Genomic DNA, 16786 nt, shown 5'->3' with positions numbered 1-16786 from the left:
CAAAAAGGGAGAAGAAGAAAATAGTTTCCCCTATTTCACACATGGCTGTCAGCTTTCCTGTCAGTCCTGGTGCCCCTTCCCGCTAGCGCAGTCTGTAATACCGCTTATTAGCTCCAGGTCCTCGCTATCCGGCGATATTTTGTTTGCAGCTTTAGCAGCCGTGTCACTCCCCATGTAGCATGTCTGAGGGGAGCCTCTTGTTCTTTGTTTAGAGCTTGCACTATGAATTATAGATTCAGGAAGCTTCCGCAATATGTCACCTTCTTAGGTTTGCCTGAACACAACACACCCGAGACCGCTATAAGGCGGGCAGACACACACGTATTACACAAAAGCGCACGGTTTCATGCAAATGTATATAAACTGAGTTTGTAGTATTCCTAGACAAATTCACAGCCGAGAACTCTGAAGCACACATTCGTACATGCACGCACTCAAATCAGGTGGCATCCTGGGAAGCTATTCTTTTTTTTATTGTGAGGGCTTTTCACAGTCACCCACAGTGCTCCAAATACCTGCGCCCTGGAAATCTACTCAGGCTTTGGTTGCTTTTACTGCTGTTGTCAGATCCAAACTCACAGCAAACCCACACATACAAAACACATGTGCTATTGATGCGCTTGTCAGAACAGGCACCTGGCGTACGTGCAGTTTAATCATCGTGTTGTCACCTCTCCCTAAGTGTGTGCGGTCTTGTTTTCTATCATTTCTTCTCTAATCTTAACAGAAAAACCTCACACAGGCTCTCGACAGGAGATTTTTGAGGCGTATTTTTGTAAACTAGGACGGGGCCCATGGTATGTCTTCATATCTGCCGAGATGCTAATTCATCGCTGTTCCTTCTGTTTCTTCTCCGTGATACACTTCGTTTTGTGCTATACCATCTTGCACTGCAGGATTTAATGCAGTTTATGAACGTCCCAAAAGACTAATCCATTTTATTCTACTTCCTTGTGATGTCATTTTGTTATAAAGACAATAATGTTAGTGATAACTTTGTGCTCATTGGATGAGAAATATGTTGGACTGGCTGTGTGATTTTGGGCTGAAAAAGTTGACTAATCTTGGTAATATCGGTGCATATCAATGACGGATGTCACAATCTTACAAACGAATATTACCTGACGAAACTGCTGAGAGTGTAAGAAAATCTGGCAAGGACTGGCATCTTACCACATCTCACACTGTGGGTCCTGCTGCGACCAACAACCGGCTGAAACTGAAGCACCATCGATTTCTAGACATATACAGAAAAAAATTGTAATCTCTTAGTTTAAGTATCCGTTGACTGCATTTGCTTAGATTACGCAATTATTGCATATCGAGAGACTCTAATCCTTGATATGGTACGTTAGTTAATGAAAAGGCTATTTCCATTAATAGGCCTTTAAAATATGATGAAAATCACTTTTAAATTAAAAAAAATAGAATGTGATTCTTTCTTTTTTTTTTATTTGTGCATTTGTGAGTTGACAAAATAACTTTTAAAACTTAAGATTCTTTACTGCACAGGATCAGCCATTTTTATATTTTTCTTGAATTGCATTGTATTGAATTTTTTTTGTATATGTTAAAGAACGTTCAATAAACATAGTCAAAGCAAAGGGGAAAAACCCAGCTGTGTTTGTGTGATTATGAGATGTTTAAAGACGTGACATAAATTGGTATAATTTCTAGGAATGTTGAAACTCAAGCTACACCTATCTCAAAGTACAGTACAGCTATATATTTAATGGATTGAGTGATTTGTGGTATCCTACTTTTATTAGTCCGGAAGAAATATGAATAATTTAGTACTTTACCAGTTACCAAGTATTGTCACTTGCTTGATAGAGGATTAATGATTTCGTCAAGAAACTTGCCACTTGGCACAATTCACGAATTATTGTATATTTCATGTTCATCCAATTATATCTACTATATGAGATGCATTGTTGTAGTTTTTGCTGGTCATGGACTGTAACCAAAACAGTTCTTGAATCAGACAAAGTATTTCCAATAGCTTTGTGTTCTCTGCTTAGACCTTTGTTCGTACATAGCTGTAGCCGGTGGCGATGACTGTGTCATATAAAGTGGACATGTAATTTAAGGTGGATCTCTCCTCACTTCAGCCTTGCATGACACACCGCATAAAACAGCCTGGTGTTTATTTGTGAGCCTGGGGAACGCGTTTCTCAGCGCTGTAAACTTTGACTCAACTCCTCAACTTCATGATGTCATCTGGTGTCAAATGTGAGAGAGAGGAGATAAGTGTGTCTGGGAATACACCCACAGGCATGTACTGTAGATAGATGTATTTTGGTAGAGAGCCGAGAACTCCATGCGGGATGAAAATTCAAACAACACTTCTTTGAGTCCATAATAGGAAGTTCAAACCCTGACAGCAACTTTGGCGCTGTCTTAATTATACCTCCTTAATTCAGCATCTGGCTGTTGCTCATGATCACAAGTATTTATTGGAGCATCGGCGAAGCAGTGGAATAACAAATACATTCTTAATCTTAATGATGTTTCTCTTTATGTCTGTGCAAATTGAGTAATTGAGAGTGTTGCTTACAGTGGCAGCCATTATATTCCGTGGCCATTAGCCGGCCATGATCTGCTGCTGCACTGCGACTGTTTTCTAAATGATATAGGAGGAGAGCGGAGGCAACGGAGGAGTAAGCACTTTTGTTATCATCTCCTTGTCAGATCCTCACAACCGCAGCCCTCTATTACACTGCTAATAATAGAGGCAAGCTTTATCGCTTGGATCACTATCGCAGTCGGAAGGAGAGGGAGATGGAAAGAGAGGCTGCTCTGCAATATTGACAAAACTCATATTGTGATTTTTTTTTTCTTCTTCTTCTGCTGTCAAAAATATTGTAAAGTATAAAGGGAAACAGGCAGGTAGAGAAAGATGATGTTGAAAGTCTAAAAGTAGGTAGTTATGAATCTTTGATTGGCATCCTAAAGAGAAAACGTAACCCTGGATGAAAGACGTGTGCAGTCTTTGTAGTGTGGAGTTCAACATGTATGGGTGGAAATAGGCGGGTCTGGGCTCTTTCCTGGTTTGAGCCGTTTCTGGCAGGGCCTGTCTGCAAAACTGGAGGCCTCATCAAACAAGACAAAACACGTTTTAGATTAGAGCAGATAGCTTTGTGGCATCAAGGCCTCCCGGTAATCAAAGCGAGACTCAACCCTCCGCACTATCTGGGGTGGGCTTGATGGTACAGTGGGGCAGATAGGAGCAGATTAGCTCGGTGATGATGTAGAATTGTGTTTTGGCCGAGACAAAGCTCGGGGAGATGAGAGATGGCTGCATACATGGACGGTTGGAGAGAAGAGCTTGCTTTTTTGTTGTGGTTTCAGTGCTTTCTTCAGATGTTTGCTGACATGTTGATGTGAAAGAGACTGTTTGTTTTGCTGTGTGAGGAGTTCTTGAAGTTTAGCCTATTTGCGGAGCTCGAAAACTCATTTTGGGACAATTGAGAGATTCTTTTATTTTTTTTGTCATAAGCCCCGTGTCAAATACTTGTGTGATTTAGATTTAACATTCAAGCCTTCAAGTCCATTATGTGTTTGACATTTATATATACAAGCAACAAATTTTAAACCTGAGTTTTATGAGCCTATTTATAATAGCTTGGATTATGTAGAGATGTGTCTTTGGGTGATTCTATGACTTTGATCATTGGTATGAATCTTTCTGTATTGTGTGGAGTGAAAACTCCTACAGAACTTGTATCGGTGTTTGTACTTCTGCACTGTCAGAACAGTTTGGCAGACTCTTTATAGAGGCACGATATGAACGCTTTGAACATGCATAGACACTCGCATACACACACTCACAAACTCTGCCTGTGTCTTTCTGAAATACATATGCAAACCCACACTGTCCATCTCCGCTTTCCTTACTCAAACACACACGCATCTGCAAAAACCCGCACAAAGACACACACTCGAACAGCGCCCTTTGGTCATATATTCTCTTTGCTGTGTCAGGGTGAACTGACTGGCTTTGAACACACTTACTGTGCGCGTGTGCGTGCGTGATTTTGTGTTTCATGCTTTTTGGACCTTAAGGGGTCCAAAAAGTGGGGCCCCGCACCAGTTTATAGATATTCAAGGTTTAAAATGTAGTTTTAGGGCTGTAGTTACAACAGGATTAAGTTGAGACAGTTGTCATGATTCAGGTTAGGCTTCCAGGTTAGCTTCACATCAATTAAATCAAAAAGCCCCACAAGATGAGCCATGTAAATCTGTGTGTGTGTGTGTGTGTTTGCATGTCGGTGTGCGCAGAGGAAACATGAGTGTGGAGACAAGATCCTCAGTAAGTATTCCCTACACAATATATCTAAGTTTAGACATGTCTGAATACTTATTTGTATTTCACAAAGTTTCTTGTCAGTTATGAATAATAGAAAGTACTGAATCTGAAAGTGAGAGCAGCCGAACTGACTGCCGCATTTTTTGATGGGTGGGTCTTTTAAACACTGAAAACCAATTAGGTGGGTCAGGGGCCTGGGGAGCGGGACAGAAAAGAATCCAGTGGCACTGTTCTGTCATCAGCAGCTTCAATCAGTGCTCGGAAATGTGCATAAAAGAGGCTCATGCACACATTCAGGAACTGCAACAGCTGAGTTACCCGAGCGGGTCCGCAGCTATGTTTCCATTCAGCTGTCAAGTGAATTGTAAGGACGCCGTTTGAAATGTAACATTTAAGTGAAATGCAAAGTAGATTTCAAGCGGCTGGGTTTAGTCATTTAAGTCAATGTCCCTGCGGCACTTGATGTGAACGAGTGACGACAAATCCCCCAAAAAATACTTTCAACAGTGGATTTATTTTCTGTTGATCGCTGTAGGAAACAAGGAAGTGTAGTCGGTAGATGTCATATCCTACAATTGAGTTTATGACAGGCGCCCAGGTCAACAGTGCGGCTGACATTTTCTTTGCATCGCTTTTTCTGGGTCACACATTTCAGCATCAAAGCATTGACTTTCAACAGTTTGTCAACCCTATCATTTAATGTAATTTACTTCAATAGCTATCAAATAATTTCCTTGTCCTTCACTTGAATGCTGGAATTCATCAGGGTTTTCATTGCTGCTTTATTAGCGCGTTCTCAAGTCACAAGATGTATGAATCCTAAGCAAAAGTCACTCGCTGTAGATTAATTATCACGTTTGCTGTCAACACTGTTTCATTTAATGGCTCTTTGTGTTTCTGTGAAGTAGTTTGTATCTTCAGGTGAACACAATATTTATCTTTTGTCGAGCAGTTCAGATGCCAGTGTCTTATTCATTTGTTTTCTCCCGCTATATTTGCGAGAGGCAAACACTACAGACTCCCACGGAAGTCTGCCTGATGCTCTCGGCATTCAAGCCCCTCACTCCGGAGAGCACTCTGGCCTCAAATTCTGCATGTGAAATACGACATTACTTAAATCCTTAATTTTTTGGCTTCTGACAGATTTCTGCCAGGAGGAGAACTGTAACTTCTGTCGTGTAAGTCGTCTCTGGGGTGAACGGTCGGTACTTTGTGTGATAAGGCCCGGCTTTCAGACAAAGGCAGTCGCACGCTGAGTTGCTGAGATAGCAGTGGCCTTTTTCCTCCTTCCTCTTTCCTCGAACTGTGTCAGTTCGACCATTCAGCCGGCCAAATGTGCCAACCTCATCAGGGTGCTCAGCTTTGGCCTTTTCAATAATTCATGCCTTAAATTTGCAGGGAGGAGCTGATGTTAGTCTAAGAGTTTGCCGTACAGGGGAGTGTGTCTCCTAATTGGAGTGACATGCAGTCCCTGGTGGTCAGCATTAAATGTCATTAGACCAGCAGCCAAATACCACGTGCTGTTTAAGGATAAGTCACAGCTGCCAGATTGGAAGTGGCAGTGTAAACTGTGGCCGACCCGACAGGGATGAGTATGATTACAAGTGCAACACTCACTTTTACTTACTGCTAGGCGCACTTTATAAAAAAAAACCCCAAAAAGCATGGTCAATTTTACATTTATCGATAAAATGGGTCTAACATTTGTACTTTGCCTCTTTCTCTCTCGTTCTTCTACAAATACAGAAATGTATGCCCATTTATCTCATAGATAGCTAGACAAATAGATGATATATAAAGCAAAGCATTAAGAGAGCCCTGTGCTGACTCCTCCGCTGCCAGCGCTTACAAATGCAACACTTTAATAGCCACTGTTATTCTCTTGGACCTAATTAGAGATTACACAAATGCTCACACACATGCACATACATGCAAAATGGCCCCCATAGTGCCATGGAGAGGTGTAATTACAAAGTCTAATTCTTGTATTGTTTTACATTATTTATGAAGTAGTGTTGCTCTTGTCGCACTGACCTTCCTCTAATGAAACACACACACACACACACACACACACACACACACACGCACGCACACGCACACACTCCTGCATGCCAACATCTTAGAGAGTAGTACATTAACTCACATTATTGTCTTTAGTCTTCACTGTAATCCAAACCATAACCAGCACTTGGCTCAACCTCAGCCCTGATCTAAACCTAACCTTACCCCAACCTTTAAGCATTTGTTCAACCTTAAATTAATTGATAGGTGACAGGGGGGCTTGATTCTGTTCCTCAAAAAGAATCAAGTGCAGAATATGGGCGCTTTCTCACTTTGAGTTGTGTAAACCAAGGACATATGTATATTATATTCCGTTGCATCTTTACCCTTTACCCTTAGCTATCCCACTTCAGTGTATATGCTCAACCTCAACCCTAACCTCTTAAAACGATATCTTAATCTTTAAACAAAAATGTAAAACATGTGAATCCAACACTGATGTTTTAAAGGGTAGTTATAGAGCAAGAAGTCAACGCACGCACACACAGACACACACACACACCCACACACACATGCACACACAGCTGTGGAGCCCTAACTCTCCCCCCCCAGTAATCTGAATATATCCTCACATTTTAAAAGCAACTTTCAAAACCTTCCAAGTGGCTCCCAGCTGTGACTTGGTGCCGGTTCAACCGCTTGAAGCTTGCATTCATTTTCAGTTTGAATATTGTGTTGTTGAAAACCAAATAAAACTGACACTGTTGCATGAAAGACAACCAAGTTACTGTTCAAAGAGGGGCAGTGGCTGTTGGCACTGGTTTTGATCATTTGCATCAGCGTTGTACATTTGATGTGAATAGTGAAGAACTGCCATTTAAGATGCGACACAGGAGCTCCATACTTGATCTCGTACAACCAGTGTAGTGAGAGTCAGCGGTGGTTATTCAAATGGTTGCCAGTAGTTGAGATTATCTACTGTAGTATGGCTTTTTTTTTTTCCCAATAAATCTGAGCTGTTCTCCTACACAGCTTTGTTCGTACCATTTGTCACTATGCAGTAGCATGAAGTGAACAATGCGGAAGATGACAGCTTGTCAGATAGGCCAGAACATGCCAGTGGTGGTGGGTGTAGAAAAATAATCCTCATTGTTCTATGTCTAGTACAAATGTCAGAACCCACTTGTTTACGTAGGCGTCTTCTGCCTCTGTGTTTCACAGGCTTTGGCCCCTTCATACACATATATAGGAGTGTGCTTACAACTAAGCAGCGACACAAAATACCCATACCCACTTTCTGAACAAGCACCGAACATAAATAACATTGATGTTTTTGCACACCTGTCCTCACAGAACATTGTCAGTGAATGCATCCTGCAGGTGGTTTCCAAATGTCCTGCTGTATGGATCAAGACAGCTGGACTCTACCCAAAGAAAACTGCAGGGATTTAACTTTGCTCACAGCTGTGAGAGAAAATCCACAGAAAACAAAGGTTAACAGAGGTAAATGTCACTCACTCCCAACTTCCCAGGGAAATACTTTTCTCATTTTGAGCGCGCAACTTTTGATTTATGTCATCAATTTAAGTTTGCGCTATTTCATATTCCCTCTTTGAGCATAATCCATAAGCTGTAAAATAAACATGTTGGAGGAGAGAGCTCGTTGGTCATGCAGGATGAATAAAGACAATAAAAGACAAAGAGAGATAGAAAATATCAACGACAGAAACTTCAAGTGTTATGTTTTGTTGCACAATGTTTTGGAAAATATATAATTTTTTCTTTGCATTTGAAGTGGTTTTACCCTATTTGGGTGTGCTACCTTTCTTCCACACCAATATGTTAGATGTCGGGAATTCTCCCGCTGTTGCCCTTGACCAAAGAAGCAGGAGAAGGCTTACTGGGTGCTGTGCTGTGAGTGCCTGCTGCTTCTAATTAGTTTGGATGGGTCAGACGAAGAGGACAAAGTTCCCCAAGGGGAAGCATAACATATTTGACTTAAGGAGTTTAGCGTGGAGACTTATGGGGTATCCAATTACATAACTTGTCTAGTCATTTTGAATGTAAACTTATACTAAAATCTCCTCATAGTCAGAGATATTAATGACAAACACGCAGTGCCAGGGGATTCTGATGTCAGTAAGATATAGATAGATGAGGCTGGCTCAATTTCCTGGCATGCCGGTTCAGTTTTGAGATACCTTCTGGTACCCAGAGCTCATTTGGTTGGGGTAATTTTAATCAGTGAAGTGTGTTTCTCTGTCATGGTACAGCACTCTTTTCAACTGACACAAACCCCGTACAGATACACCCTCTGCAAAGTGCATACTTTGATAACGAGGCGTGAAACACTTTCAAAGATTGTATGAAGTTGTTTTCGTGCGTTTATTTGTGCGCAAGTGATTTCTAGGTCACCGATTAAAACAATGGGGGTGGTTCACAGTGCTCATCTGATAATCACACCGGCAGCGTCTGAGAAAACAATGGACAAAGAAGGAAGCATGTCCCCCCCCCCCCACCCCCCCCGTATGTCTTACACAGATTTTATGTAAACTTTAATAGCAGGGGGATTTTTTTTTCTTTTCCTAATGACGTGACTCATCACACGTACTGAGATAACCGCGCCACAATAATAACCACAGTCACAATTTGTCAATGGGTGTTCGTGTCTAACTGCGACAAACATGAATAGTTGGCTGACAAATGACAGGAATGTAGTAAAAAAAAAATAACTGAGCTTACTAATAACCGATGTTTCTAAAACTGTCGATGATAGAGAATTGTTATTATTTCTCTGACAGTGAGAAACAAAAGTACATTCAGCAAATTAGGGCTATATTTTTTTTTTCTATAGAGCATTACAGAAAGAAAACCTCCATCTATTTGCCAGTCATGCACTTTATTTACATTTGCTTTTCACTGGCTGGATAGGATGGAGCTGTATTCAGCATCTTATCTGAATAAAGTGTCATCCTGTTGTAAGCTGTGCCCAGTCTCTATTAACTGCCCCGCTTCCTCCTGACAGGTTTCATAAAGCATTTTTTTTTTTAAATTATGTCCATTAAGCACATTTTTTCTTTTTGCTGAAGCCTTCTGGGAAAACGCGTCGAGTCTGACTCCGACTTTTGTTTAGGTCGGATAAACGTGTGTGTGTGTGTGTGTGTGTGTGTGTGTGTGTGTGTGTGTGTGTGTGTGTGTGTGTGTGTGTGTGTGTGTGTGTGTGTGTGTGTGTGTGTGTGTGTGTGTGTGTGTGTGTGTGTGTGTGTGTGTGTGTGTGTGTGTGTGTGTGTGTGTGTGTGTGTGTGTGTGTGTGTGTACATGTCTTTGTGTGTTTATATGTGTGGTGAGTGTGCTTGCTTGAGTATGCATGTCGGCCTCATTGTGACTGCCACGGGGCTGATAGCAGAGAGTGGGGGTGACAGAAGCTTCTCCTCCGTTTTGCCCGTAGACCTGGGAAACCTCGATAAGACGCTCAGACTGTGAAGGCTCTAAAAAGACACATTGGTGTGGAGAGCCTAAAGAAGCGATATGTTAGTGAGGCGAAGAGGAAGAAGAAGGAGGAGGAGGAGGAGGAGGAGGAGGAGGAGGAGGAAGAAAACAAGAAGAAGAAGAAGGATGGAGGGTGGGGAAGGGATGGAGAGGATGTAAAAAATTATTTTGGCAGTGTCTACCAACGAGGCAGTTTTCTCTTTCTGTCATGACGTCAAAAAAAAAAACCTAAAAAAAAATCCTCACAATCCTTTTAGTCACAGCGGAGATGGGAGAAACCCTCAAAGGAAGGCAGTTACCCACACACCAACACACACTTGCTCACACTCAGCCTTTTAAGGGTTCATCTTTGTCACCAGTAGTTTGAAACTTAGGTAATGCTATCTGAAGGCATATTTCAGTCTTCAGCTCTGTTGCTCATGCGGCTTAAAAACTAAAGCAGCTTGTCTGAAATATCCCAAATTAGGTGTCTGTAGCACCTCTGTGGTTTTTATCCATATACCTGTACCATGGAATAAAGTTTGCTTTAACACAGGCAGCGCTACAAGTTTCAAAGTTGGATAGCACCTTGCCGTGCCCCCACAGATAAATGGGATCAACACAGAATTGCATTTTCAGCAAAGCACTTAAGTCGACAGGAATCATCCATTTTTGAGAGAGACAGCACACAACCTGGACTCGGAACATCGGGAAACCTTTTCACAGACCTCTCTGAAATTTGCGAGACACTGGACTTCCTTCGACAACAAGCGTGTTTGACCCGAGATAGTAAAAGCGTGGTTGGAGGATTGGCGGAGGCTACGCTTCTCGCGATCGCGGAAACCATCACGACTTGATTGTGGAGACGGGAAGGGTTAAAGGTGGCGAGGGGGAGTTGCGCCGTACGCGTACGTGCATGTGTGAGCAGGCAAGAATGTCTAGTATTTGTCTAATTGGTGTGTGGATGCGGAAGCAGCACGAGATGGATGAATCTGCAGCTGAGTGTTTACGTCTGTGCATGAGTCAGCGTGGTGCTTTCAGGTTAGAAAAACATGGGGTTGATGGATGGGAGGAGGAGCAGGGACAGGGAAGGAGGGGAAAAAATGGGTTGACAGTGAAGACGAGAGACACTGGGTATGTTTTGATTTGGTCATGAAAGACGAAAGGATAGCTGAGGAATCTGGATGGCACCTGAAACTTCTCCCACCCCCCCCCCCTTCGCTCCCTTTGCCGGGCTTCCTTTACTTTTTCACACTTCAAGGATAAAGTACAATCAAAGCTTTCACATCTCCTCTGTGAGATGTTGAAAGAGAGGAAAAGAATCTAGGCTACAGCATTGGGAGGTGTTAGGTCTGTGATGTTATTTTGCAGGGTTGGGTTTTATTTCAGGAATGCATTGCTTTAAAGCTTTCTGATGTGCTGATTGGTATGACAAAAATGTGACTTCTGTTCTTGCAAAAAAAACCTGAATAACAAACACAATATTCATTATTCGGCATTAGACGTGTGATAACATTATTTGGATGATTATTTGAGAAATAGAAAGTCTCATTATGGGACAAATGTATTCAGGATCAAACATAAAACATTTGTAAAAGTAGACAGAGTTACCAAGAAACATATCCTGTGCGGAAAGATTCAAAATGTAGAGGATGAGATTGAATTTGTTGTATTCCGTTTCATGAAAGCTGTATGAACTCCTTCTGGTGAACATTGTGTGATATGAATGAGCGTTTAAAAAAAAAGAGCCTCTAAATTGATCCCGCTGTGTCAGTATTTTGTCTGTCAGGTTAACGCTGTGTGAGTGTGCTCACATAAGACTAACTTTTCACACCCTGAAAACAATTTTGGCGTAAAACACATTTGCTGCAACTGTTAACAACATTGCAGTTCTCATCCTATATATACATATAGGTTTTGTTTTTTCACGCAGAACTGGCTGAGCAGTTAGCTCACCTGAGCATAAAGAGGTTTCCCAATAGTTTCACCCAATTGTTTATTCGAAGCACAAACTGGAAGTAGGAGAGTTAGTTTGACAGTGTTGTCAACAGTGTTGATAAGGTTTTTCACTGTTGTTATTGTGAACGGTACCTCATATGTACATGTGAATCCTCTCCTGTTCAGATATATTTGAGGTTTTATGTATTCATGGTTTGGCCAAATGTATAGTTTTTCAGGAGACTGGGATGGATACCAATAATTCCCACACATGAATGAAGCTTGAAAGGGACAAGTTGTGCATGTTATGTTCAGCAATAAGAGCATTGCTCAGATTTCAAGGACACGTCTTTGATTCACGTGTGGCGTTTCTCTCACAATCATGGTCCATTGGAGTTTAAAAGGCGACTCTTTGCTTTCGCTTCATGTTTGACCTTTCAGTTCAGGTTACAAGAAAACTTGTATCAGTGCTGGAAAAAGAAAAAAAATGGACACCAGAGATTTTTTTTTCTTGTAAAATGACACTCCTGTAAGGTTAATGTGGCTTCAGTGAGCTTGGTTTTGCAGAGGTTTGATACACACACACACACACACATACTCTTCTATATAAAAAGAAGTATAGCTCATTAGCCTAGAGCACATTGTTCAGTCCCAGTGCCTCCTGGCCAAAGTCAGCTCAGACTGTGTAGGTAATAATAAGTCTGCCAACCTTTAGATAATCAGCTTCCCCCCAGAGTCCATTAGAGAGGAAGGCGAGGCGTCAGTGGCATATGGTTAGACGGAAGAAGAAAAAAACTGGATAATTCGTTGTATGACTTAGTTGAAAATATCGTGAATTATCGCATGACACCAGGGAGTCAAAGGGGTGAAGGAATGGAGTTACCGTGTATAGATTCTATAGGTTAATTTCAGCTAAGAAAATATTTAAATAGTTCTATTTTTTTTGGGGGGGGGGGGGGGGGGGGGGTTAAGCTCATCCAGGTATTCAGAGAGAATACAGGATGAGTTCAGATGTTTTAAATTCTATTTACGCTTGGTCGATGGCGGGTCTCTACCTAATTAAACATCTAAGGGTTTGAAATATAGCTTTTGTGAGGGTCAATAACCCATTTATTTAATTAGTTATTATTTACAAAATAGGTCTACAAAAGAGCAAAACAAAGTTAGAGGTTAGAAAACTTCATATTTCTTTCTAGTGGAAGTGTCGTAATGCAGGTGGTATCCCTAATTAGACACTTTTTTAAAGTTGGGTTTGATTTTTACAATGAGGGTCAGGATATTTCTGCCTTCCTATGACAGGTAGTTTCATTAATTAGGCCTATTAAATCTAAAGGTTAAAACACTTCAGTGGGATTTATCACTTCTACTTATGAGAGAAGCAGCAGTGAAGGGCAGCCTCAGAGGATAGGACAGTGTAGCACACGAGCTCTTGGAGAGTTGTCTAGAGAAGCTTTGTTTGACCACTTTAAACTGATACAGTCTCGCATAAGGGTAATTACACTGTTCTTCTTCATCTTTGGCTTTTGAATTCAAACATTCAGAGAATAGCTGTCGCGGCAATGATGTGGCCAGCATGCTTCCCAAGAGGCGTTCATGTCAAATTGTGTTCATAAATGTAATGTTTGCTGTAGTTTAAGTGGTTTGTTCTGGCGAAACTTTGATCTCTAGCTTTAGTATGACCGAGGTCTCCTATTCCTTCAGCAACAGACTAATTGGGAAGATAAAAATTTGAGTTGCTTATTTTTTGTGGGTCGGATAGAGACTCAGGATATCTATGAAAATGACCAATGCAGACCCGAACCGCAACATCCATTCTTCTAGGATTACTATATTGAAGCTCTGACAGACTTCTGTCAGAGGAGTAATGAGCTGCATGAATGCAACACAGTCATAGAGAAGGTGTAAAGACAGAATGAGGAGGGGATTGGCAAAGGATGATAGAAGTATGGGCGCAGGCTGTCAGAGAGAGGAAACCATCTTGCACATTCATGGTCAGAGACATTCGAGATACTTTAATAGCAAATTTTATACCATACATCGATTTTTATCTTCCCCCAAATTGAGTCCATCTTTTCCCTGCCACTTATCTCTAATTCTGGTCTTTGCCTGCCTTTCAGACTGTGAAATGGAGAGTGGTAATTTCCCTTCGCTTCTCTCTGTATGTTAATGAAGCGCTAATCTGTTCCTGAGCGAGTGCCTTAATGAGGGCGAGGTGCCCCTCGCTCAGCCGGCTAGCTCCTGTTAAGCTACCATTATGGAAATCGCTCTGCACCGCACAGCGTCCTGGGACCGGACTCAAATGTATGCCTTATTTCCACTTTTAAAGCTTTCTTCTCCCTCCTTAACAAGGCTGGGTGTTCCTCTGAGGGAGCAGGCAGTAGATAAACAAACATGGTAATGACGAGCACGGGGAGAAGCCTCGCACACTTTGAGGTCTGGTCCTTTTCAGATGCTGGATGTTAGTTCGACTAAATAGGCCACATAGGAGAGATTGTTGGAGATGGAGAGCAGAGTGTGAGCCAAGTAAACCTTTTCTCGCTCAGATGTACAACCAGTTCAACTGATTTATTATTAATCAGTGTTATTGTGTTTATATGGTACTTCTTTTTTTTTCCAGTGATGCTCTATACATTGTGTAGTCCCGGCCAGAGTTAAATATGTAAGCTAAGCAATTGAATTAACAGGGATTATTGACATTATTTTCCGCCGAATTAGCGCATTTCATTGATTGTGTCACATCCCCCTATCCATAACGCCTGCTGATGACGATAATGCTTGGCTGCGTTTGGAGAAACACCCTAACCAGATTAAAAGTAGGAACAGATGCTGCTTGAAGCTGAACATGTTTCAAAGACTTGTATCAAAGGATATTATGGCTTTATTCATTTTGCATGTATCTAGGCCAGCCCAGCCTGTGCCACTCCCACAGACCACATATGAAGGGTAGAGTGGTGGGTGACTATGAAATGGATTAACGTCTTGCCTCACAATCAAAATGAAATTGCTCATCTTCCGGATTTCCTCTTTGTCGCTCCCTTTCAGTTTTCTCTTTCGTCTTAGATTCTTCACCCGTCCTCTTCTTTGCTCAGTCTTTGTGTTTTTCGGTGCTGTGAATGCGATGCATATTTGTTCGTCACCTTTTTGGGGTAAATGTTCGAAAGAAAGTCAAGAACTCGCAGACTCTGTTGCACTGATCTCTAGTACTTCTTATTGTCACAATCCCATACTGAAAGATGAGTTTATACTTTTTCAAATCGGCATTGAAATGACTTTTCCGTAGACAGTAACTTCACATTCACTAAACTTTTTGGAAGTCTCATAGTCATGAGCTCCACAGGACTAAAATAGCCTAGATGAGTAGACATACATTGGTTAAACCGTATCTTTTGGGGAAGAAACAACTAAGAACAAACTTTAAGTGTCTGAAATACAAGTGGGAGGTTTGGGAATGGGAGTGAGATGGTATCAGTTTTCTCTTGCACTCACACATTAAACAAATTCTACTACAGGGGTGGAAACCTCAGGATTCCTCTTAAGATGATGAAAAGATGTCTGAGCCTTGTCTCAGATGAGTCTTTAAGGGTGTGCTTGAACCTAAAGACTCTCTCGAGGCCTTTGTTACAAGTTTTTAAGTTCATACATCAATGAAATACTGCACCAGTTTGTCAGATTAAGATTGTCAAGCTTAGGCGGTTGGGGGACTAGTTTGATGTTGGCAAAACTTAATGGCTCGCACAGCTTCCGTCCTCGCTCCATAAGGAGAGGTTTAATCAGAATTCAATGACACCTCCTGCATGCAGTTTCTTTTATTGTGATCACTTAGCAGTCATGCATCATATGCTGGGCTTCAAAAGGTGAAATTTGCTGAAGTATATCGCATGGTGTCAGAGCCGGAATTAAAATGTACTGCCACAGAAAGTGCAGAATAAATTTGTTATATATAAAGTGGTTTGGGATGTATTTGATGTGAAACATCAATAATTATCTCTGAGTCTTCTAAAAAAAAAAAAAAAAAAAAAAAGAAGAAAGTGCCCCAGATTCACTTATTAAAAATTTACAAACTGTTTTGTACATGGCATAGTGTGTGTCAGTTATTTCTTGCTGCCGTTGGCTCAGCTTTGGGCTATACTGGCTGTAGCTGCAGCAAAACGCTGCTGATACATGAAGTTCGCCACAAGCACAGTGATTAAGGAGAGAAAATGACCAAGCGAAAACTCCCCAAAAATAATCAGAACTGAAATATCTGGGTTTTTTTTTTTAACAAAACTATCTCATTGCCGAAAGCTTGAAATATTGACCTTTGCCATAAGTCTCAGGCAGAAAGACTGCACATCTTCGCCAGACAGAGGAAACTTATCAAGTCAATATGACAGGAGCTTGTTTCAAGAATATCGGTTTAGACTTATGAACTGTTGAGGCCGTGGAACCACAACATATGGTAGATGACGCATTGCAGACGTTGTCACGGGGCTGATCAGAATCAGGCTCTGTTTCTGTTCAGAGGTGACCACAGTATGGAGCGAGAGGAGGATGGAGCGGTTGAGAAGCTGCCATATTGTTCGAAAGGAGGGCGGGAGAGACTCCCATGTGGTTGAATATTAAAGTGACTTTACCTCACCAGACAGAGACGTTGGGAGTGTTGCACTGCGGACACAGCGGGAAGGAATTTGGAACATCTGTCTCCAGAGTTCACGAACGTCGCCGGCACCACAAAAGGCACTGCAAGCGCCTTTGACGCCATAAAATTCAGTTGCATGCGTGCATGTCTTTGCGCTGTGTTTTCTATTAAAGTTATGGCTGTGAGGCCGTGAGAGGCTAGCGTGAGGTATGCGGTGGTGATGCGGCCTTCCCAGTCGTCGTCACTTAGCTCACAGTGGCCGCGGAGGAGCGCAGATGTTGCACTGCTGCTTCTGAGGCACCACGAGTCCACGCCCCCAGCAAGATGTGAGCCACATTCATCCCAAATATTTTAGCCTGATGCTTGTCCTGTGCGAATAAATAGCGTCTATGTTTTTGGAGTTTACCCGTCTAATTTACATTTGAAGGCGAAACCCTTGGCCTTTATACATC

The 16786-nt window shown here is 41.8% G+C and overlaps 1 protein-coding gene across 2 annotated transcripts in view; it reads left to right on the top strand.

Moving 5' to 3' along the window:
* commd10 (COMM domain containing 10) overlaps positions 1-16786 on the top strand; it is a 59176-nt gene that overhangs the window by 22903 nt on the left and 19487 nt on the right. The window contains exon 6 of one of the 2 annotated variants that reach the window (XM_080468034.1): positions 4282-4312. The exons of the other annotated variant lie outside the window; for it this stretch is intronic. Coding sequence (XP_080324160.1) covers positions 4282-4312 — 31 coding nt within the window. The remainder of the gene's footprint in view (positions 1-4281; positions 4313-16786) is intronic. 2 annotated transcript variants of the gene reach the window in all.

The sequence above is a fragment of the Lipophrys pholis genome (assembly GCF_963383615.2).
Source record: "Lipophrys pholis genome assembly, chromosome: 7".
Taxonomy (NCBI): domain Eukaryota; kingdom Metazoa; phylum Chordata; class Actinopteri; order Blenniiformes; family Blenniidae; genus Lipophrys; species Lipophrys pholis.
The sequence above is the reverse complement of the archived record's forward strand: the minus strand, read 5'-3'. Positions and strand labels throughout refer to the sequence as shown.